At 45.6% G+C, this 25,565-nt stretch overlaps 1 protein-coding gene across 3 annotated transcripts in view; it reads left to right on the forward strand.

Annotated features, from left to right (window-relative positions):
- LOC139766912 (uncharacterized) overlaps positions 1 to 25,565 on the forward strand; it is a 332,290-nt gene that overhangs the window by 88,008 nt on the left and 218,717 nt on the right. For all 3 annotated transcript variants that reach the window (XM_071695945.1, XM_071695943.1, XM_071695944.1), the window contains exons 6-8: positions 2,729 to 2,836; positions 6,077 to 6,296; positions 22,032 to 22,205. In XM_071695945.1, the coding sequence (XP_071552046.1) occupies positions 2,729 to 2,836; positions 6,077 to 6,296; positions 22,032 to 22,205 (502 nt within the window). The remainder of the gene's footprint in view (positions 1 to 2,728; positions 2,837 to 6,076; positions 6,297 to 22,031; positions 22,206 to 25,565) is intronic.

Here is a 25,565-nt window from a genome sequence, read left to right on the forward strand (position 1 = left end):
CTCTCTCTCTCTCTCTCTCTCTCTCCGGGATGATGACGGGAAGTCTTCAGCGTCCTGTTTTGCTGCTTGCTGTTGGTGGAAGCTTCCCTCACACCAGACCGTTTGTTGAGGGATTGCCTCACAACAGTCTTTACCGTTATTGGAAGCTTACGTCACAACAGACTTCCTGTTGGTGGATGCAAACCTCTAACAACAGATTTACTGTTGGTGGAAGCTTACCTGACAACAGACTTGCTGTTGTTAGGAGCTTGCTTGACTATCCCAGTCGCTTCCGCCCTTGGGACGACGGTACGACCCTTGGGGGGTCTGATTGACCTAACCTGACCCGTAAGGGTCGTGCCGTCGTCTTGCTATCTCCTCACACACACGTAAGATGTCCCGCCGATCTCCCCTTACGACGTAGTATGCTCCACTGCTCTACACCCACCAGGTAATATGTTCACCGCTCCTCCTCCCACGACGCAGTGTACTCCTCCACTCCCCCGTTCCCCCTCGCACGATGCAGTATACTCCTCCACTCCCCCTCCGCCCCCCCCCCATAACGTAATATGCTTTTCCACTCCCCCCACCACCAGAACGTAATGTGTTCCACCGTTGGAGCAACGTATGACAAGCGGTACGTACAAAGGACGGAGAACTAGGATGCGGTCCCGCCCTTTCGTGTTACCTAACAGAAAACCCTTTTTGTCAGATGAAAATATGAATGTTAATGAAGTCTTAAAGAATTATACTTGGCTGTACCAAGACCACTAAAGCACTCAGCATGCGGAGAGAGAAAGACTTTGGTGTACCCAGCACTGAGAGCAGAACACTTGAAACCACCTTTACGGAAGGACTGAAACTTGTGGCTGGTGATCAGGTACGTAATGGAACATGGTTGTCACTGGAACCGGATAACAGGGAAGCAACAGCAGTTCCTACCACCACCACCCAGGCAGCGAACTCCCTATGACATCGTTATGACGACGACCTTAATGATCCTAGTAGTGAATAGTCTTAGGACCCAGATAACCAACCAAACTACCAGTTAACTCTCAGCTGTGCCACCGGGAGGCCTGGAGGAAGAAAGAATAATAATTATCTTGGAGTAAATACTTGGGACATGAACCTTTCCGGCTGTATTGTTGGCCCTGCTCATCCGCTCTTAAGCTTTAAGGCACCGCAAATTACAGATCGCTCGATCTTCTCGCATTCTCTGTCCCCACAACGTGCCCTAAATACTCCGGTACCAGGATTTAACATGGTGTGTGAGCGGTGCTGAAGGGGTGAGTCACACAGTGTGGATTGCCTTTCACACAGGGTCTGCTGGAGCACGATTGAGTGACGCCCTTTAGCCATTCTAACAGCAGATAAAGTGGCTGTTGAACACACTGGGTTGTTGATTAAATTTATAGACTGTAACAAGAACTGGTGATGTATTTAAAGCAAATACACGTGTGTAGATAAGGACCAGTAAAACTATTTTTCTTGGCAATGAAGTGAGTCAAGTTAGACATGTGTTTTGAGGAAGACTCCTTGTGGTCTCCGTAATGCGGTCTCCGCCGTCACCAGCAGGATGGACGTGGGCTGCGCAGCGCACCAGCCGGCGACAGCGGCAAAGACCTTAATGCGTCGCTTGGCAAGCCTGGACGTAGGCGGGGGTAGCAGGCTATTTTTGGCTTCCATAGGTACGTGGGAGGCATAAGCCACTCCCCAGGTTCTGTAGGGTCTTCAGAAAGATATATATATTTTTTCCCTCCACGAAGGACGATGTCCCGGGGGTAAACGAGGAAGCAGCCCACATAAACCCTCACCGGAGAATCATCTCGACCTGATTGCTGCCGTTCTTTAGCCTTTTGTCCGGAGGGATTTCTCTCCCTCCCACGCCCCTCCGTGCCGCGCGACCCCAGCGGCCTGCCATCAGTGGAACGGTCGTCAGTAAGCGGTTGGAAGACTGGCACTCGCTCATCACCTTGAGCACGCATGTGCTGGTAGACTGAGGAAGGGTAGATGTACATACGGTCTTACGGCACGAGGCTGCTGCTGCTTCGTTAGCTTCCTGGGCTCTGTGAGAGTTTCACATCCAGACAAGAGACTCCTGGGGCGGGCAGGATGTATATATTTATGTATTCCGTGGCTAGGAGGACGCTGTGTCCCATAATTATTTTGTGACGGTTGGCAACTCGAGGATGGGTCGTTATTATGTTTACTTCTTCCCATGATAACCTTTTAAAGGATATACAGGATCCTTTCTTGTAAGATAATTAGATTATTTAGTCTCTCTCTCTCTCTCTCTCTCTCTCTCTCTCTCTCTCTCTCTCTCTCTCTCTCTCTCTCTCTCTCTCTCTCTCTCTCTCTCTCTCACGCGTTTTAAACTTTTAACGAAAGTAGTCGAAAGTAATTAAACGTTTTGTTTGGTGCAACACTTATATACGCACAAATTAATAGCCGATTATTTTGAAAGTTGTTGAGTAATAATCTTTATTTTGTTTAGGATGTGATTGATGTAGTCGTAGTTTTAAGATGACGCACTTCCTAGTGTATCATAGAACTTTCTGCCAGCATGAGGTACGATGTTATCATTAACAGTGTTACACCCTGTGATATAGGTGTGTTGACCCTTCGCCCCCGTTCACAGATATATTATCCCCTGTGATATAGGTGTGTTGACCCCTCGCCCCCGTCCACAGATATATTATCAAATTGGTTGGTGACCCTGTGTGACCTTTTCCCCCCTCCTCCCCCGCAGGTTCCGACTCTGCTGTAGCCACGGGCCTGCTACGGCTCTTCTTGGACGAGCTGCCGCATGCGCTCATCCCACCTGACGTCGCTCCCCTCCTGCTCCAGCTAGCCGCAGGTGAGCCGCATGGGAACCATCGTAGCCTCGTTAGGGATAATTACTTTAAAAATGTTTCATTGCAGCATCTGTACCCTGCAGGGTAATTAAGGTCTAGAATGGTTCTAACCCGCTGAACAAGGCGATACGACCCATGAGCACGAGAGCACAACCTATGGTTAGGACGGTACGACCCTTAGGTATGATGGTTTAATTGTTCAGGTGATTTTTTAAGGGTTAGGTTCAAGAACCTGGCTAACAACATAGCCAAGGGTCGCTTCGCCATGCTCAAGGGTTGAACGATTCTGATAATACGTATAGACAGACGCCCAGACCGATACAAGAATCATGTTGACAAAACTTTTTAATCACACTTTAATGATCGGACACGTAATAAACACTCCGATAGACATTGACTCATGTGAAACTACACTCCTCAGACACGCATGTGTTGCACTTTCTCCCGTGTCCTCTGAATACCACCCATCTCTACTTCTCAAAAAGTTTATCTTGGAATTGAAGAAAGTTTTATGTTATTGAATTTGAGAAAAGGTTTAATGTTATCTTGGAGTTTTAGAACTGTTTAATGTATCTTGGAAGTGAAGTACACTTGAGTGTTATCTTGGAATTGAAAAGAATAGTGATTGTGTTTTGGAGGTAAGTGAAATGGTTGTCTTGGAAATAAGGCTCTTGTCAGTGTTATCTTGGAAGTGTAAAAGTGTCAACCTCGATCTAAAAAAGTTAGTGAAGTGTTTGGCTGAAACTGAAGAACATTTTATCTAGTAAAAAGATAAGTTATAATAGTCCCAGGAATATAGGGAAATGTTATGTTGAAATTGTAGAACATTGTGTTATCTTTGGCCTCGAGAATCTTGGGAAGTTGTGTTTGAGAAATGAAGAACACTGTAGAGATCACTGTGTTATTGATTCTTGTTTTACTAGATAACATGTTACTCTCATGCAAGTAAACACAACAGTGTGTTATTATCGTGTTCAAGAAAAGGTGAACACTTCCTGATCTTTTATAGTGTTATGTATCAAGAAAAGGTGAACACTTCCTGATCTTTTATAGTGTTATGTATCAGGAAAAGGTGAACACTTCCTGATCTTTGATAGTGTTATGTATCAGGAAAAGAAGTTCGGTGTTATTTTTCGACTTAAGAACGGTAGTGTTATCTTTAAAGAGAACAAAACGGTTTAGTTTTATCTTTCTGCTGAAGAACATGTAGTGTCATCTTTGAGATGAAGAACTGTGTAATGTTATCATTTATATGAAGAACGCGGTATAGCTTCATCTTGTAAGTGAAAAACTATATAGTATTATCTGTTATATGGAGAACAAAGTGTTGTTCAAGTTGATGATCTCGATCACTATTACGGAAAAGTTGAAAGAGTTTGTTTTATGAAAAGCAGTTGTGTTATCAGTCAAGCGAATAGTTCACTATTATCTTTGAACTGAAGAACATATTCTTGTTTTTTGTTGGAAAGTTAACTTTGACCTGAAGAACATGGTATGAAGACCATAGTAACTGAATACCATGATTAGGTGTTATCTTTAGAAACAGTAAATGTTCACTTGAAGAACATAATGTGTGATTATATCTGCCCTAAAAACAGCTTAGTGTCTTGAACTGATGAACAGTTTTGTTGGTTCTAAACAAGAACAGTATAGGGATGACGTTGACTGAAGTAAGACTTGTATGTTATCTTTAAAATGAACAATGAACATATTGTTTTGGGTTATCGATACACAGTAACACCGCGATATTATCTTGAAACTGAAGAACAAGTGCAGTGTTCTTTTTAAAAAGAATATCAAAGTCTTCCCTCTGAACAGAAGACTGTTCTCCCAGAATTTGAGAACAGTGTGTCGTGTGCATTGCAAACTGAAGAACATAGAAAAGTGTTACAGAAAGCAAGAAAAAACTTATTCGGTAGAATTTGAAGAACAACACTCGTGATTTTTTTTTGGGGGGGGGCGAGGGGGAGGGGGCTGAAGATCATATTGTTCTGTCCCTTGATCAAAGTATTGTGTTAATGAACATACGGAAAGAAAGGGGTTCTTCCTGTGGTATCATTGTTCTAAAGAACAGTTCATAGTACTTGGTATTGATAACAGTCTTTACTGAACTTTTAGATTACCCATTAAATCTATAATAATGATAATGATTATAATAATAATAATAATAATGATAATAATGATAATGATGATAATAATAATAATAATAATAATAATAATAATAATAATAATAATAATAATAATAATGATAATGATAATAATAATAATAATAATAATAATAATAATAATAATAATAATAATGATAATAATAATAATAATAATAATAATAATAATAATAATAATAATAATAATAGAAATGATGGTAAAGGGACTCGCAACTGTTAAAAGTAAGCAGTTATTGATGAAAAATAATTCCTTTTTGTGTAAATTTTAGTCTTGAGGAAATTTAACATGATTGCGTCATATTTGTGTAGGTTCCTGCTTGTCTGTACTACGTACAGTGGGATTAACTTCGCTTGTTATGTAGGGCGCTTGTATGTACAGGTGACTGGCTATCGGTTATGTAGGCGGTACCTGCTGTATGTGCAGGGTGGTGACTGGCTCATGTGTAGGTTCCTGTACCCGTCGATGGACCGGGTTATGTTATATACATGTGAAGTTAGATCATAACGTGATGATTGCCAGTGGAGTCTGGTATGTTGATGGTGTCAGGTGCATGGTGGTGCATGATCTTCACTGGAGTGTGGTATTATTCTGATAATTGCTTTTCCAAGTTAGTGCCCATGTTGGGGTTAAGTCTTTGATGAGATTATAAGTACAGGGTGGCGGAAATTTGGTAATGATGTCATTGGTTGGTATGATACATGTGAGATTACGGAGGTTGATGTATAATTACAAATAAGTTTCATAATTATGATACGTGCGGGTTACCTTAATTACATAGTTACAGGGTAAGGGAGGTATGATTCATGCACATTGATTTTAATGTCAGTTGGAGTCATTTTGAGACAATGTAATGAGGCTTAAATCGAAGGAAACCTGTCATGCTTAATTGGTTAACTGATAAGAATAGTTAGATGTGTAATTACAGGTAAGTACGTGAAGGTCTCTGTACTAATCACCATGTATTAGCTAATTGTGGCATTGCCATGTTTTACCCCGATCTTTTGTTGATACAACTTTTACATAAGCTGTCGTTGTGAAGCCATGGTGGTAATCGTGTCTCTTGCTGCCCTTTGAAGATTCAGGTGTGGGTGAAGAAGGAGAGGACGAGGGCGTGTGCGACGACGGAGGGGGAGGAGGTGGTGGAGGAGGAGGGTCGGGAGGCCCACCTGGGCTGTGTGTGGCCGTTGTGCCTCGCCTGCGTCGCCTCCTGCACCGCCGCCTCCCGCTGCACAACCTGTGCCTCCTGCGGTACCTGGCCGCCTTCATACACCAGCTCCGCACCGGCAACCACAACACGTGAGTACCAGAGGGGGCTCCTGGGGCAGTCTGGGTGTGGGAGGGCAGGTGCTAGGGTAGGGGTTCCTGGGGCAAGGTGAGAGCTGGGGGAGGGGCTCCTGAGGCAGGGCGAGTGCTAGGGGAGAGGTTCCTGGGGCAGGATGGGTGCTTGGAGAGGGTTTCCTGGGGCAGGGGCTCCTGGGGGAGTACATGAGAATGTTAGATAACAGAAGACTTGATGGTCCGTCATGATATCGGCTGGAGGACGTTGATTATATCGTGAGTTCTTAATCTGCCATGGCTGAAGGACAGGATAGTAAGGCATAACAGCGTACCGGCGTATATTATATAGGATGGAGGGAGTGGAAGACACCCTCTGGTTAATTATAACCTGTCAGAACTGAGGGAAGAAGGAGCTAAGCCGACCCGACTTCCTCCTTTGAAAGAGGAAAAGTTCAAGTACCTGCATATTGTCAGTTTTTCACTAGACTTCAGCTCTGATGATTGATACCTTGAAAGTATTAGTCAGGTTTAAAGGTATTGATAGTTTTTGCTTTGACAGTTATGTGCTGGTCATTCATCCCAGCACAAGTAATACAACTGCTGGAGAAAGTTCCTCCCCACGTTCCAACTTAGTATCTCTCCTTCACTGTAACTTTACACCGTCATTATTTGCATTTAATTTATCTGGAGGAAAGAAATATTTTCAGTTTTTCTGTGGTAATTCTTTAGTATTTTGAAAACTTTGCAAGACTGTCCTCAAAATATTTGTTTTTTTTGTTAGAGAGAGAGAGAGAGAGAGAGAGAGAGAGAGAGAGAGAGAGAGAGAGAGAGAGAGAGAGAGAGAGAGAGAGAGAGAGAGAGAGAGACTAATCTTAGATCTCTCAGACTTTTTCTGGATGGTAAGGTTAATGAGAATGTGACCGAAGGAGTTTTGTTGAACTTCTTTGTATTCTTTCACGTTTGTCTTTCTGTATTGGATAAAGTTTGAGGAACAGAAGTGTCCTCACTCCTGCATGAGGCAGGTGGTGTGCTCGCTCCTGCATGAGGCAGGTGTGTGCTCACTCCTGCATGAGGCAGGTGGTGTCCGCACTCCTGCATGAGGCAGGTGATGTGCTCACTCCTGCTTGAGGCAGGTGGTGTCCGCACTCCTGCATGAGGCAGGTGATGTGCTCGCTCCTGCATGAGGCAGGTGGTGTCCGCACTCCTGCATGAGGCAGGTGATGTGCTCACTCCTGCTTGAGGCAGGTGGTGTCCGCACTCCTGCATGAGGCAGGTGATGTGCTCACTCCTGCTTGAGGCAGGTGGTGTCCGCACTCCTGCATGAGGCAGGTGTGTGCTCACTCCTGCATGAGGCAGGTGGTGTCCGCACTCCTGCATGAGGCAGGTGATGTGCTCACTCCTGCATGAGGCAGGTGGTGTCCGCACTCCTGCATGAGGCAGGTGATGTGCTCACTCCTGCATGAGGCAGGTGGTGTCCGCACTCCTGCATGAGGCAGGTGGTGTGCTCACTCCTGCTTGAGGCAGGTGGTGTCCGCACTCCTGCATGAGGCAGGTGGTGTCCGCACTCCTGCATGAGGCAGGTGGTGTCCGCGCTCCTACATGAGGCAGATGGTGTCCTCACTCCTGCATGAGGCAGGTGGTGTCCGCGCTCGTGCATGAGGCAGGTGGTGTCCGCGCTCGTGCATGAGGCAGGTGGTGTCCGCACTCCTGCATGAGGCAGGTGGTGTCCGCGCTCGTGCATGAGGCAGGTGGTATCCGCGCTCGTCCATGAGGCAGGTGATGTCGGTACTCCTGCATGAGGTAGGCGGTGTCCTCACACCTGCATGAGGCAGATGGTGTCCTCACTCCTGCATGAGGCAGGTGGTGTCCGCGCTCCTGCTGTGTTAGACTAGTATGTGTTACGTGGCCCTCTACACCAGGTGGCCCATTTGTGTTACCTCAGAGTAACCAGCGTCCCCAAGTGGCCCTCTGCACCCCTCGGCCCACTGCGTTACGTTAGAATGGCCATCGTTACCTAATGGCCCGCCACATAATGTGGCCTATTGTATTGCTACGCTTGGCGGTCCGTTGTCTTGCTGTGACGGGCGGAGTATTTCATCATCGCGCCGTGTGTAACACCGCGTGACTCGGTACACAAGGTGACCCACCGCACCCTGCATAAGTAGCCTGGAACAGCAAGTGGTTAGTGGGTGGGTCAGTGTGCTGCACCCGTGTGATGATCAGTGGTGAACCTTCGTCTACCATTCTCTCTCACCAAGTGCTTCACTCCACCTAGTACTCCCACATCACCCTTCATGATAAGACCCCACACTGTGTGAGGAAAGCCTCCAAGGACTCTGGGTGGTAAGGCCTGGTCGGCACTCGACGCCCAGATAAGCCCAGCTGATAAGAAAGATACCGTCTTACTCATGGGGAGGGGAAAAAATTAAAAGTGATCTGGCAACTTCTGTATCATGATGATGCTAATGATTATAGAAAAATAACGAAAGACTCTGACTGAATTCTTGCCTGAGATACATGAGGTCGTGTGTAGGTGATCAGGAGACATTTGTGTTGAGAAATGGTCCAGTGTGAGGAAATGGGTTGAACAGAAATAGACTCATTTATATAGGGAAATGGTCGGAATAATGGAGGCTTTTTTTGCAGTCATGTGGCGTGCAGAATAACTTGCTGAAAAAAGAGCCCGTTCTTAGGACGCTGACTGACCATAATCATTACACAGATGACTAGAATGTTTTAAATTTTTTTTTTTTATTCTTTTTAGATAGTCCTCGAAGATAATGGAGCGCGCACACAGCGCTCGGTTTTCTGTTGACGGACATTTAGAAAATGGCTTTCCATTTATGTTTTCCAGTGAACAGGAAGGAAGCCTAGTGAGGAGGAGGAGGAGGAGGGTAGTGGTCAGGATGCGGGCGGCGTCAGGTAGTGTGCCGTACACCACACCACCACCACCACAGCGGAGGCAGTCGCACTATTTTAAGGTTGTTTGGGTCCGACGGTCCACGTGTTGACTGGCACAGGGGCTGGGCCTGGCGTGTGGAGAGAGAGAGAGAGAGAGAGAGAGAGAGAGAGAGAGAGAGAGAGAGAGAGAGAGAGAGAGAGAGAGAGAGAGAGGATGGTTTACTGATGGGCTTCCTGCCAGGCTGGGGGGAGGGAGGGAGGGGTATCATGGCTGCCATGATTTATGGTCTGCCTCTGATAACATGCTGGATGGATGGACCCATGTTCCAACACCGGGGATTATACACCTTTTTTTTTTTTTTGCCCTCGTTCAATTTGTGTCACAGTGTGGAACATGCTGACGCAGCGGGGGGTGGGGGGGGGGGGGAGTTAAAGGGTGTATCCCTATACGTGTTACTAACACACACTCTCTCTCTCTCTCTCTCTCTCTCTCTCTCTCTCTCTCTCTCTCTCTCTCTCTCTCTCTCTCTCTCTCTGAGTGAAGTGGTTCAGGGTGGCTTTGGCACAGCATTCCTGGTGTTGGGTCAAGTGGGGCCTGGCTTGGCTTACCATCACCAGAGCCTCCTCTACCGGGGAGGTGTCATCCCCTCCCACCCCACCTCCACCTGCCACTCTTGGCCTCGCCTGTGTCTCGTAATGTTGTATGACTTTGGGATTTTCTCAAGGGATTTTGTCACAGGTCAAACGACCACGCACTTACTACATACGAGTGTTATATATATATATATATATATATATATATATATATATATATATATATATATATATATATATATATATATATATATATATATATATACTAGTTCTATATACGTTTGTGTGTGTGTGTGTGTGTGTGTGTGTGTGTGTGTGTGTGTGTGTGTGTGTGTGTGTGTAAGGAGAGAAATGGCCACGCTTTAAGGCCTGACTCTGCCCTAGATCTGCTAATCCAGGAACTTGTTCCCTCTCAGTTAAGCTCAGTCAGTCCTCTTTTGTTTATGGTAGTGGTGATAACGGGTTATTGTGGTGGGGTAGCTGATTGGTCCGTGTGTGTGTGTGTGTGTGTGTGTGTGTGTGTGTGTGTGTGTGTGTGTGAATACAAGCGTGTGGACTTGGCGTGGGGGGTGTGGACATGGCGTGGGGGAGTCTTCATCACCCACTGCTGTATCCCTCTGTCGTAGCACGAATACATAAACCTGTGGTTGTCGTGCTGTGTGTGGTTGGCCCGGTACTAAACTTTGGCTCGTAACCTCCGTAGGCTTGTTAACCCATCAGGTCGCGCTGGGGGGGGGGGGGGGTTCAAAAGTCCGGATGCGCAATCAGCAGGCCGCTGTATTGGGTTACTGTGAGCACACAGGAGGAAAATGGGAGAAGCACATAACAAATAGAAAACGGGATGAGTCTTATGTCAAGGTAATATGGTGAAGGACGTTAGTATTATTATCCATTGCTGAACTGTGTGCATTGAGATAGAATAGTGAAGCAGAAGGTTCCTCCCCACCCACCACTATAGATGGTGACAAGGCAGTAAAACAGAATGCGTCTCCCCTCAAAACCAATGTGGATAGACATACGAGAATAAAGCAGATGGGTCCAGTCCCATCTACCACTATAGATGGAGACAGAAGAGGAAAACAGGAAATTTGTGTTGATGTTAGCTGGTGTATTTTTGCATGAGGTTTGCTAGCGAACCTTTTATTATTGGTCACGTTACACTCGCTTCACATGGGCATCAGGACGCCATACATCCAGGATAACAACCTATTGATCCAGGTTTAACACATTGTAGAGGTTATGGTTATATTCATCCACACGACGAACGCTCAGAGCGCCCCCCACCTCCATCTAATATTCATCTCACCACTACATTCTAATGATTATCTTATCTACGATTACCCTCCCGGTGGTGTGAGATCACCACACTGTAGTGCCGTGTGGTCAGCCTACGGCGTAGTGGGCCTCTGTGTGTTGCGTGCTAAGTTTACACTACAGCTGTTGGTGTCGGGAGATTATGCCACGCCGCCTTAACGCTGCCGTGAGCCAAGAACACTCGAAACTAAGGCGTTCCGCTGGTAGCAACGACGGGGCGTTGTGTGTGTACGACAGCCGTACGCCCTTGACCACGACGGTGCATACGGCCCTTAGGCATTGTGATGTCCTGACTCTCATACTTAAGGGTCGTACCGTCGTGTTCAAAAGGGGTCGTTTCGTGGTACTTTAAGGGTCTTAACCTTCGTGTTCCAGGGGTGGGAGGAGGGAGGTCGTACCGTGGTGTTCAGGGGGAGGTTGACCGTGTTTAGTGGGGGTCGTGGTGGCCACCTGGCTGAGCGTATTTGGCCGTCACATCGCTCACCAGCTCTGGCACTGCTGCTGCTGCTGCTACGAGTAATTTGGCCGATGGCCTTCTTGGCCAGTGTGTGTGTGTGTCTGTGTGTTTCACTGGTGGTGGGAACTGGGCTTGTGATTTTAATGTTCCTCATTCGTATTTGTTCACTGATCTTTACTTAAAGCTTCAACGTGACCTTTGACATTTTAAGATCACACATAAGGGGTCCTCTCTCTCTTTCATATTTGCATGAATGTTTTACATATCTGATTTCCGTAACTCGTTTTATCTGGATATCTGACACGTTGATCGGACGTTGATTTGACCCCGGCAATACCCCAGACTTCTTCTCAGGTCACTAATATTATTGTGTGTAATTGTTTTGTGTTACTGTTGCATTCTTAGAGACGAGCACAACAGGGGAAAAGCACTTCAACGCTCTTAGAGTGAGCCAGCCTTGTAGCTAATTAAATCTTACTTTATTATAACTAAAATCTCGAGTCACCCTCTCTCCCCGTGAGGCTCGGATGCTAGCAAGGTGAAGCCAACCACCCCAAGAGAGGCTCCAGTATAATGACGGTGTTATCAACGTCTGAGGTGAAATTTTGTTTTACTCCTTCGTCAGGAGAGTCACTTCACCGCTCGACCAGTGTGGATGAGAGCCTCTCGTGTGTCTGTGAGAGGAAGAGGAGCCTCCCATTGTCCCGCCCAGTCATTCACAGTTGATGGAAAAGTTTCAGCCAAGTATTCGGGCAAGTGAGTGAGGGGAGAAATGTGTATATCTTTTTTCTTCACCCAGAATGGCTGAGGGTTCTCACTTGCCAAGATTACGACCATGTCTCCTCTCACAGTGGCCTGTGGTGAGTCGTTGCCATCCGCGTCCTCTACTCTGTGTTTGATTTCTTGGACAAGAGGGCGGATAGAGTCAGGTCATCTTAGAGGCGATAGGGATGTATGCTGTGAGTGCAGGAGGGAACAGTTGTCTGCCGCTGCCAGCCACTGCGTCTGTTGCTTTCTACTGTGGGAGATGGTTCGGTAGATCAAGGTCATCGAGGTGCGGCATCACCTCTCTGATGAAGCTGTCAGGCCCCCAGCACCAGGTGTGTGGGAGAGAGAGAGAGAGAGAGAGAGAGAGAGAGAGAGAGAGAGAGAGAGAGAGAGAGAGAGAGAGAGATAAACTCTGCCACCCTGTGTAGTTTACCTTCCCAGTTTCCCGTCATGTTTCACCTGCTCACTTGACGATTTAGTACTTTGACGTAAAGATAGCAAAGCTGCTTGAGAGCATACATAATGTGTATAGACCATTCCTCGGTATGTTTTATAAACACGAGACATTTTTGTTTACAACACCAGAAATTGCTATCAGGTTCAGTCTTTACCAAATATTAACATGGTTGGGTCCCCCCCTCTACCACCATTCATGGTACTCACCCCTTATCGTGAAGCAGGCGACATAACTCATGGTGCTCGCTCGCCCTCACATGAGACAGGTGACATCACTCATGGTACCGTGAGTCTTACATTCATGAGGCAGGTGTGTCCAGGAAGTGCTGTAGTGTGTTGTTTACTACCGTCAGCTGATGAATGATCGAGTGAGTTTGGGTTCAGCGTGGCTGCGCCTCATCATACACGGGTTTGTTTATAGGTTCCAGCGTCCCACACGTTTTCCTCTGTTGCCCTGAAGATGATGATGAAGATGAGGAATCAGATGCTCACATCCGTGTTCACAGCTGAAGGCGGTTGTCCTTTTAAACGAGATTTGTGGATCTTTTTCCACCCTGAGCAAGAGGAGTCTGTGTACAAACTGCAGGAAAATGGCCTTTGTACATTGGGCAAGGACGCTCGTGTACTGGGCGCTATGATTGTCGGACACATCTGGGTTTTTGAGATAATTTTTCTTTGATTTTGTAAAGTCTCGAAACATCCATAGGAACATATATATATATATATATATATATATATATATATATATATATATATATATATATATATATATATATATATATATATATATATATATATATATATATTGTGGTTTCCTGCCGCTGTCTAAGAAGGAAAACTTCTGTGAGCCAAGAGTTCTTGCCTCAGGTGCATCCCTGCCCACAGCTGCGGCGTCCAGTTGGTGTTGACTGGGACGAAGCTGACTTGACCAGGGGTCCCCCGTCGTCGCTGGCTGACGCACGACTCTATTTAGTCGCGATTAGAAAAAAAAGTCAGTTGGTGACTGGTGTGTTTACGTTTTTCGTCAGCTGATGGTGTTCCTCACACACATACATACACATACACACACGAGATGGGGGGCTTACGAGTTTAAAGCTTCTCTCCCAGTACAGCGCAAGTGGGTTATTACACACACACACACACACACACACACACACACACACACACACACAGGGTCGTGAATGTGACAGAGATTCATATGATGCAGTAGGGAGGGTAGTGCATCCCTGGCGGACGATAATGTCCCCTCCACTTACAGAGGAAGTCGAGCTTTTAGAGGAGAGGCTGGTGTTGCAGAGGACCTCTCTGTGAGTTGAAGGGGCTGCTGGAGTTGAACGTTGATTGTTTTGGAGTTGAAGGCGTTGTTGAACGGGTTGTTACAGTTGAATGTGCTGTCGGAACTTCAAGTTTATTTTTCTTCTCTTGTTCGGAGGGGCGAGGAGAGCAGGTGGAGGCGCCTAGGGTGTTGCTGGAGGTGGAGGCAGCGGTGGAGTGGAGGATGGAGACGTTTGTGTGCCAGGGACGCGTAACACAAATATATCACTTTTTCAGTAAGCTTTTTTTTTTTTTTTCTTAAATTCCCGATTGCTTTTACCGTCTCACTTGGTCCACAAGATGTGTTGACTGTTATTGTAACCTTTCCTTGCTTTTGACAGTTGAATTATAAAAACTTGACTTCTTGTTTGACCTCCAAGTGCTGAAACAGACCGAATGAGGTTAGATAAGCACGAACATACATGAATGATAAAAACACATGACCTCTTGTTGAACTCCAAGCAATGAGAGAAAGAAAGCGAGTTAGTTCACCTCCTTAAGAGCCAGTCATTGATCCTCCATCATTTGAAGACGCAGACCGGGTGAGGACAGATGACTATTTTGCTCTTTATATATATATATATATATATATATATATATATGGGTATGTTTGAGGGAATAGTGGTTCCAACAATGTTGTATGGTTGCGAGGCGTGGGCTATGGATAGAGATGTGCGCAGGAGGATGGATGTGCTGGAAATGAGATGTTTGAGGACAATGTGTGGTGTGAGGTGGTTTGATCGAGTAAGTAACGTAAGGGTAAGAGAGATGTGTGGAAATAAAAAGAGCGTGGTTGAGAGAGCAGAAGAGGGTGTTTTGAAATGGTTTGGGCACATGGAGAGAATGAGTGAGGAGAGATTGACCAAGAGGATATATGTGTCGGAGGTGGTGGGAACGAGGAGAAGAGGGAGACCAAATTGGAGGTGGAAAGATGGAGTGAAAAAGATTTTGTGTGATCGGGGCCTGAACATGCAGGAGGGTGAAAGGAGGGCAAGAAATAGAGTGAATTGGAGTCATGTGGTATACAGGGGTTGACGTGCTGTCAGTGGATTGAAGCAAGGCATGTGAAGCGTCTGGGGTAAACCATGGAAAGCTGTGTAGGTATGTATATTTGCGTGTGTGGACGTGTGTATGTACATGTGTATGGGGGGGGGGGGTTGGGCCATTTCTTTCGTCTGTTTCCTTGCGCTACCTCGCAAACGCGGGAGACAGCGACAAAGTATAAAAAAAAAAAAAAAAAAAAAAAAAAATATATATATATATATATATATATATATATATATATATATATATATATATATATATATATATATATATATATATATATATATATATATATATATATATATTCTGGTTTCCTGCCGCTGTCTAAGAAGGAAAACTTCTCTGTGCCAAGAGTTCTTGCCTCAGGTGCATCCCTGCCCACAGCTGCGGCGTCCAGTTGGTGTTGACTGGGACGAAGCTGACTTGACCAGGGGTCCCCCGTCGTCGCTGGCTGACGCACGACTCTATTTAGTCGCGATTAAAAAAAAAAGTCAGTTGGTGACTGGTGTGTTTACGTTTTTCGTCAGCTGATGGTGTTCCTCACACACATACATACACATACACACACGAGATGGGGGGCTTACGAGTTTAAAGCTTCTCTCCCAGTACAGCGCAAGTGGGTTATTACACACACACACACACACACACACACACACACACACACACACACACACACACACACACACACACACAGGGTCGTGAATGTGACAGAGATTCATATGATGCAGTAGGGAGGGTAGTGCATCCCTGGCGGACGATAATGTCCCCTCCACTTACAGAGGAAGTCGAGCTTTTAGAGGAGAGGCTGGTGTTGCAGAGGACCTCTCTGTGAGTTGAAGGGGCTGCTGGAGTTGAACGTTGATTGTTTTGGAGTTGAAGGCGTTGTTGAACGGGTTGTTACAGTTGAATGTGCTGTCGGAACTTCAAGTTTATTTTTCTTCTCTTGTTCGGAGGGGCGAGGAGAGCAGGTGGAGGCGCCTAGGGTGTTGCTGGAGGTGGAGGCAGCGGTGGAGTGGAGGATGGAGACGTTTGTGTGCCAGGGACGCGTAGCACAAATATATCACTTTTTCAGTAAGCTTTTTTTTTTTTTTTTCTTAAATTCCCGATTGCTTTTACCGTCTCACTTGGTCCACAAGATGTGTTGACTGTTATTGTAACCTTTCCTTGCTTTTGACAGTTGAATTATAAAAACTTGACTTCTTGTATGACCTCCAAGTGCTGAAACAGACCGAATGAGGTTAGATAAGCACGAACATACATGAATGATAAAAACACATGACCTCTTGTTGAACTCCAAGCAATGAGAGAAAGAAAGCGAGTTAGTTCACCTCCTTAAGAGCCAGTCATTGATCCTCCATCATTTGAAGACGCAGACCGGGTGAGGACAGATGACTATTTTGCTCTTTATATATATATATATATATATATATATATATATATATATATATATATATAGAAGAGGGCCAGGTGAGGATATTCCCTCAAAGGCCCAGTCCTCTGTTCTTAACGCTACCTCGCTATCGCGGGAAATGGCGAATAGTATGAAAAAAAAAAATTATATATATATATATATATATATATATATATGTGTGTATATATATATATATATATATATATATATATATATATATATATCCCTGGGGATAGGGGATTAAGAATACTTCTCACGTATTCCCTGCGTGTCGTAGAAGGCGACTAAAAGGGGAGGGAGCGGGGGGCTGGAAATCCTCCCCTCTCGTTTTTTTTTTTTAATTTTCCAAAAGAAGGAACAGAGGGGGCCAGGTGAGGATATTCCAAAAAAGGCCCAGTCCTCTGTTCTTAACGCTACCTCGCTAACGCGGGAAATGGCGAATAGTTTGAAAAAAAAAAAAAAAAAAAAAAAATATATATATATATATATATATATATATATATATTTTTTTTTTTTTTTGTGGACTTCCTGGCTCAGTGGTCATGGCGCCGGCACAGTCTTGACACCGATGGGTTATCTGTGGCTGGCATCTGAGGGCAGCATTGTGGGTCCGTGTTGGGAGGGTGGCTCATTGCCCCATCAGCTGACAAGTGTAAACATGTGCGGCGCGTCACTCGTCCAGGCGGTACAGAGGTGCCATTTAGAAGTGGCTGTGGGGTCCAAGTGGTGGGTGGTGTAGGTCATCGTACTCACGAGGTCAAATCATCATGGCCGAAGGGGCCGTTAGTTCATCGGGGGTATTGTAGGTGTCAGGTCTTCGTCTTCGAGGGTCATTTTATGGTGTTCTTCGTAAAGGTAGGTCTTCGTACTTGAGGAAAGGGAGGGAGGGGGGGGGGTATTCTAAGGGTCAGGTTACAGTGTTCGAAGGGTCACGCACGGTCAACCTCCACTCTGGAGAGGAGTGGGAGGGTGAGGGAGGGGGTAAAATGATTATCCCAGTAGCTTCCTCACGCCCAGCAACACGTAATTAGCGACGGCAGTTGGCCAAATCATCCTTGGATGACTTAATGTGTCCTCGTTTCTCACCATTAAGTGGGAGGGGGCGGGGGGAAATATGGTCAGTTTGCGGCCGTAGTTCCCATGTGTGGAGGATGCCAGTCTGTACTAAAGTTTCTTCAGCGATTCTCTGGGGGTGGTGGTCTTCGTGGCCGTTCTCTAGGGTGTCTTAAAGTGGGGAGGTGGGGGGGTAAGCGTTCTCTGTGGGTGTTCTCTGGGATGGGAGGGTCAGCGAGTACGTGGCACCTCCAGCTGCTGACGTTTGGAGATGTTTATTTTCCCCGATCTCTCTTATTTGTTGTCTTTGCAAAGCAATTTAGGACTTGTGTGGTGGTTGTGGTGAGGGCAGGGCTGTCCGAATCTAGGCAACGATTGGCATGAGTGTAGGTCAAGTGTGTAATATACACCACATAATCGATTATCATCGCACGCAGGAGCACTGCATCTGATTAACTTTTTTCTTTAAGAGCTTAAAACGGTCGAAAGTAATTCTGTGGAAGACGACTGAGATTTAGAGCAGTCGAATACATACATACATACATACATACATACATACATACATACATACATACAGAGCCAGTGCGTATACAGGAAACGAGAGCGTGTTTGACTGGTTTGTTTTATGCCTGTGGTTTATAATATGCTTTTGGTTTATTAGTTTTAGACGTTGGATTAAAGACATTATGCAGGTTGATGGATGGTCTTCAAGACGTGTTGGGGCGCTTGCGCGCGCGCGCGTGTGTGTGTGTGTGTGTGTGTGTGTGTGTGTGTGTGTGTGTGTGGCGGGGTGGGGATAGGCAGAGGGAAAGAGGGAGCGAGAGCAAGGGGACATTGTAAAGCAAATAAGGGAAGGAGGGAGGAGTGGAGTGCAGGCCAGACCAGGTCAGGTCAGGTCAGGTGGACTGTCCGTCACCCGCCTCAGTACTTGAGGTAGCCAGACAACAAGTCTTGAGGTTGGAACATTATACTCCAGGAATTAAGTCTTAGTTACTCAAGAGGCTGGAGCACCGTATTCCAGGGGTTGTCTAATTACTCAGTGGGCTGGAGCGTCATATTCCAGGGGTTAGGTCATACGCCATAGAGGGGCAGAACCCTTGTTTTAGGGGTTTGGATTAATTTGATTACATCACCAAATTCTATGAAGATAATTTGTTGCTCACAGAGCTTCAGGTCGTCGTATTCCAAAGGCCTGTTCAGCTTGCTCAAGGGGTCATGTGATCCTATATTAGAGAGGTTCACCGTCCTTAAAAGATGTATGTCGCCCTATTCCCAATAGGGTTAAGTGTTGTTCAGGGTCGTTCCATGGATTTTTTGTGTCATCGTCTCCCGAATAAGTTTTACCTGCCTCTGTTCGTGGGGTTAGGTCATCGTGGCCAGAGGGTTGAATCACTCTTCCTGGGATTGCCAGCGTCCCCCAGATCATGGGGATGGGGGGAGGTTATGTCTTCATCCCCCGGAGTGACGTCAAAGCCTGGGTGGCGACACAGATGGCTGCGTGACAAAGCGCTGGTTTGGTCTGGTCTGGTCTGTCTTTATCATCATCTGAGCACCTGGTGCTGGCGAGGTGGCGTCCCCCTCCTGCGTACCGGTGCGTTCCTGTGTTCCCTTCGCCAGAGAACCCAGGTATTTATATGGTTCCGTACCCTGGACATCCCACACTCCCCAACTCTCCTCCGCTCCCTCCCTCCTCACCTTTTAAATCTTCCCCACCCCCTCCCCCACTCTCCCTTTCCTCACCCAGATCCTCCAGCTTTTTATATTGTGGATTTAGGTGGAGAGAAAGGGGGAGGAAGAGGGAGATTTTAGGATACTCTCTAGTCGTGACTCACCCCATTGTGGACCTTTCTCCTTCCTTCAGCTTCAAGCTTACCCTAACCACCCCTACACCGGCTTAACTCCACCCTCCCCACCTCCTTATCTTCCCGCAGCTTTAAGCTTACCTCACCATTCCTATACCAACCTGATTCCACCTTCTCCTTCCCTTCCCTCAGCTTTAAGCTTACCTCACCCTCCCTTACACCAGCTTGACTCAACTGTCCTTCTTTTCCCTCAGCTTTAAGCTTACCTCATTCTCCCCAACACCAGCTTGACCCCATTTTATCCTCTTTCCTCAGGTTTAACCTCCCATACATCAACTAGAATCCACTGTCTCTCCTCCTCTTCACTCAGCTTTAAGCTTACCCCTACCTACCCCTATACCAGCTTACCTCCACCCCCTCCCTCAGCTTACCTCATTTCTCCCCATACCAGCTTACCCCCACCGTCCCGTCCTCCTCTCAGCTTTAAGTTCAGCTCGCTCCTCCCTACACCAGCTTAGCCCAACCTCCGTCAGCTACAGCTGTGGCTGGCAGCCTCCGTAACATTCCTGTATTTAATGCGTCATAGATATTAATCAGATCGCCATTAACTCGTTCCGACCCCAAGGAGAGAGAGAGAAAAAAAAACGTTTTGCGTAGTTGGTAGCCACTAAAATGGTCCTTTGACTTTGTATTGCTTTAGGAGGCAACGCAATTAATTGGTCTTGTACAGTTAGGAAGCCATTTGGTCATGACGGGGTGAATCTATTGAAGTAAAGGTTAATCACATACCCGGGAGAGAGAGAGAGAGAGAGAGAGAGAGAGAGAGAGAGAGAGAGAGAGAGAGAGAGAGAGAGAGAGAGCGCAGAGAGCAGGCAGCACCTACAAGCCCGCATGTAGGAGTAATTAGGTCATCGGCAGACAAAAGCGTCTGTGTTAGACAACGAGCCTATTCACCAGCTGGGCGATCCACGCCCACCGAGCCTGTAGCACCAGCTGCCGCCACCCACCTGGTACCTATATAGTGTCGTGGTCATCAGCTGGTGACGGGACTCACCTGCAAAAGGAGATCCTATCCCCGTACATAACCCCGTTGGTTAATGTTTACAAGCGCGTTAGGTACGCGTCTGCCGTCTCCGTTCATCGTGACGACTCGCTGGTTCAGATTTCAGTATTTTATGTATGATGGTTTTGGTGGTAGAGTTCTCATGAGTTGGTGGTCGGTGACGAAATGTAATGAGGTTGTCGGAGATGTGTGTGTGTGTGTGTGTGTGTGTGTGTGTGTGTGTGTGTGTGTGTGTGTTCGTGGTAGGGATGGAAACTTTCGGTGATAAGGTTGCCGAGGGAGGGAAGAAAAGGTTGATACGTTGTCGGGGAAAGGAAAAAAAAAAAAAAAAGGTAGGAAATATAATGAGAGGTTCGAATGACACGGGGGAAAATAGGAGGTGGTTGACGGAAAATGAGAAATTAAATAAGATGGTCAGACGATAGAGAGGAGGAGGAGGAAATGTGATAGTGGAAGGCAAGTGGTGTATGATGTGGTCGAAGGAACGGGGCAGATCTGATTTCTTGGGCTCGACTTCGAACTACATTAAAGTGGCCAGAAACCTGACGGGAATTGGATTTGATGGGGACGAAGGAATTGATAATGGGATGCAGGGAGAATTGGGGCTTTAAAAAGGTCACAGGTTTTTAAGGATTTATGTGAATGGTCGACTGTGAGGTAGAGATTGGCTAAAACGATTATTTCGGGTTAGTTTGACTGGTGAAGGTGTGTGAGGAGTTTAATGGGATAGTGCAAATTTTCTTCAGGATTTTTTGAAATGTTTGAAAATGGGTTAAGAATTTAATGAGGTGGTTAATGGTTAATTTGAATGGTTTTACAACGTGGAAGGGTAGGACGAATATTAATTACATCTCGATTTTGATATGCACTTGTAAGATTGTCGAATTTTGATATGGACTTGTAAGATTGTCGAATTTTCGGTCGAGAATTATTATGGTCGAAATTATGAAGTCGAAATATTCTTTAACTGTAGTGTTAAATGCCTATTTGTTGTTGGTTGGTAATGGAGATTTTCTGTTTATAGGTAGTTAGATTTAATGATATCCTTGGGAATTATGTAGAAAATACGTTCGTTAATATTGAAAAATATATTATAAGAGTTTAAGGAAAGATGTAGGAATATTAGATATGCTAAACGTTTAGTATAGAGAGGGGGTAGAAATTTAACGCCTCAGTTGTGTTAGTGTTCAAGTTTAACATATGCCAAGTAGACGAGCTGAATATCAGCAAAAAGGCTTGCAAGTCAGAGAAGGTAAGTAAATATTTATCAATAAATGTTACATAAGAACACAGGGGGTAAAACATGTTTCTTGACATGAACTAGCTATAATCTTCAAAGAAGAATTAAGTAATGGTGAGGAGGTAGAAATTTAACGCATAGAATGATGCCAAAATAGTTTTAAACTGAGTTAAAGGGAAATGTTTTGGGAGTGAGGTAGTAGGTTCAAGAAGATATATCTGACACTCTTAAAACGAGATATAACTAAGGACATTGTGTGGAGTCGGAGGTGTTTCTTGGAATCAGATAGAGTTTATAGATTTGTTAGCCTTAACTGGTGCATCTTTCCTGCCACAGTTGTCCGGTGCCTGTTGATTCGCTGAGCCGTGTTCTGGCGCGCGTCCTGATTGGTCGAGACGGCGAGGAGACGCATGGCCAGTCCGCCAATAGGCTCGGAGAACTCCTCATCCTCTGCTATAGCGACATCTTCCAAAATCGTGAAGAGATAGTGGATGATGGAGATGATTATAGGTAAGGCAGTTGGTATGTACGATGTATTAATTCCATCGTTAGAGGAATGTAAGCTACTGTTACTGGTCTAGCCTTGATGACTTGGTTATATCACAGATATGATTTGATAGTACAGTTGTGATCACTTACTATTGTATTCTTTTGAGCCCTTTTTGTGAGCCGTGGATGCTGCTTTGAGCCTTTAGTTTATATATCAAATTGGTTAGAATGCCACAGTATCAACTAAGGGTTAGATGCCAGACCCTATTTAGTGTAATCAACTTGAATTTGAATAAGATTGGTACAGCTTGATCCCGACACTGCGGTAATCCAAGGAAATGAAATACCGGGTAATCTAGTTAGATTGGGGTTAGATGTGTACAGGGATTTAACCAGATCATTGGTTAGGCTTACCAAAATGTAGCAGGTGATCCGTGCGTAGCTGATATGTATCATTCCTTGAGTTCAACGGTATAGTCATAGCTAAATTTTATTATATGAACTGTTCATGATATCTTCTAGATTGTCATATTCTATAGTTCAGTAAGATTAGTCTTAAGTTTTCAAATATCTTTTTCGTAATGAAAAGTGCTGAATAACCAGTAGGTTCTCACGCTCTACAAATTCCACAAAATCACGATCCTCAAATATGATGGTTTGACCTGTGGCCTGGTCAGGGTCAGGTCACGGGTGCTGCCCTCAACCGAGGGTCGTCCCGACGTGCTCGATGCTTGAATAAACTCCAAATGTCCCAGTCTAGGAGTCTGTATAATCCAGCTAAACCTAGCGTACTTGAAGGTAGTCCAGCTGTAATCCTGCTAAATCTAGCGTACTTGAAGGTAGCAGGTACATAGGTACCGTCCACCTGCAGTGAGTTGTTCGTGATTAAATTGAGTACTAAAGCGTCATTTGAGTGCCAAAAGTTGAATTTGAATGCGGAAAGATTGAAATGTGAATAAACTACCTTCATTATGGGAGTCACTTGCTAAAGGCAAGAGCAGATGTGCTCTCATCCAATCAGCGTCCAGTTTATGTACCGCCTCTTGCGCTTCCATTCTGTAAATCTGTTGGCTGTTGCCGAAAGACTAATTGTTGAGGTACTGTTGTATGTACAATCTCGGGGTGATGTCTTTGTTTTCCTATTTGTCAGTTTTTTTTTTTTTAGTTTTTAACCGGTCGACAATTCAGGGAAAGTACTGTTTCTTTATTTAGAATATGTGGAAATACTTTAAAGATTACTCGATCTGGTCGTGTGGTATGCCTTCTTCCTCCTTGGCGGAGATTGGCAACAGCTGTGGCTCCTTTGTCTGAAGACTTTTTTTTTATCGTTTAGTCACCTGTTGGCATGAGAGCTATGCGCGTGTGTGTGTGTGTGTGTGTGTGTGTGTGTGTGAACGTATGTCGCTGCGCATGTGTGAGTCACGTGTGAGTTCGATGAGAACCTCTCTGTGAGGTCTTCCTTCAGAAGCCCTGGTGCAAGAAGACTTGAGGTGGGGAGTGGGTGCACTGAAATGGTGGAGTGATTGTGCCGGCAGTGCTCTCTGTCTGCGAGTGTTGGGGCTTTAAGAAGGTATTATGAGGTGAAGGTGTTGGAAGTGAGATGCCTGAGGTGTGGGTTAGGGTTGTCCATGAACGGAATAACAGATAACAGAGAGAGAGAGAGAGAGAGAGAGAGAGAGAGAGAGAGAGAGAGAGAGAGAGAGAGAGAGAGAGAGAGAGAGAGAGAGAGAGGTGGTAGAATACGAAGTATGACTGGGCTGAGCTAACCAGGAATTTGCCGAAATGGTTTGGACGAATGGAGAGGGTGAGTGAAGAAACAGTATAAGAGGATCTATGCATCCTGAAGCCCACATACTACACCACTTCTCCCGACGTAAAACTTTTCATCTCAAACCCACGACCGTCTCATTTGACGTGCCTAATACGCCACCTGTACATACGGGATATTTGAGTTCAGTTATTTGTCTGTGTTTGGAAGATGCTGGAAATATGTGTGATACAGAGTGTCAAACTAATTTATAGTTTTGGCTTGGGAGGTGAGGATATTGGGATACATGTGCCAAGAAGGGTTCAGACGCCGCCGGTTGGTGGTCAACTAGGGGGGGGGGGGGGGGTAAGGCTGGGGGAGGGATACTGCCGCCTAGAAATCAAGCGAATTTATTTTCGTTTCGCTTCACAGAGAGACGTCCATTTTGGCGGGACTGAGTAAGCCCGAGAATAATGTGTGTGTCGTAAAGAAAGGAAGTATTTGTGCTAGTCTTTTGTTCCTATGGCCATGCTAACCCCTGTGTGTGTGTGTGTGTGTGTGTTTGTGAGGGGGCGATGGGGACGCAGATCACATAGTGAGAGGTGAGCCACGTTGGCATGGAAACAGATCAGCGAATTATCTATCAAGATAGATTAAAGATTGATAGAAATTTGATTATATGTAAATCCACACAGGAAGTGGATTGCTTTAGGTACAGTACCTGGATGTGGTAGCAGTTGGTACCACAGGGGCTGGAGTGGGTCACAGGATTGGAGAAGGGGGAGCGAAGGTCCGGGCCTTGCACTGAGGAGCGTGTGTAAGGAGAGGTCAGTAAGTGTCCGTCAGGTCGTAGGTGTGTGTGTGAAGGTGTAGTCCAGCCGACGGTGTGGTGTGGATGGGAGTCTTGCTTGGGTGGGGCTTGGACGCAGCAGGAAAGAATGAGATGGACTTGTTTGGGAATGAATTAACTGAGGACAGTATAAGGTGTGAGAGGGATTGAACCTGAACGGAGTGAGAATGAGTGTGAGAGAGAGGTGGCAGTAAGCCGAGCGTGGCTAACCAGAGTGCTGAAATTGAAACAGTTTGGATATATGTATGGAGAGGCTGAGTGAAGAGGGGATGGAGGAGACGGAAGGAGTAAGTGATGGAGGCTGTAGGGTTTCGGGGCCTAAACATTCAGGAAGGTGAGAGGCGTGCTTGGGGCAGAATGAATTGGTGTCCGTGTGGTATATGTTTCTAACTGAGGAACATTGTATACGCCCTCATGTGCCAGGAACGAGATTTAACGAACGTATATATAATTGTGCCAAGTGCCACTTGAATCAGGCAAAAGCTTTCGGTGTGTTTTTATGCCTTTTTATGCACATAAGAATTTATTTGCCACATGGCGAGAACACATACCTTATGTTTCACCAGTAAAAGAATTCTTTGAACTTGAGGAAGACTTAAAGATGACAGCCATTTTCAGATATCTTAGTTCATCTTGGGAGAATTATATGTAGTGTTCCGTTTTCTTTTGGGCAAACAGTAGCCATTTTTTATTTGTGGCATTTTCCCGACACACTATTGTTTTCCTTTTCTCTCTCCTCTTTCTTGGGACCTATTGCCTATGCCTCCCCTATGACACCAGACTC

The sequence above is a fragment of the Panulirus ornatus genome, chromosome 58, assembly GCF_036320965.1.
Source record: "Panulirus ornatus isolate Po-2019 chromosome 58, ASM3632096v1, whole genome shotgun sequence".
Taxonomy (NCBI): Eukaryota; Metazoa; Arthropoda; class Malacostraca; order Decapoda; family Palinuridae; genus Panulirus; species Panulirus ornatus.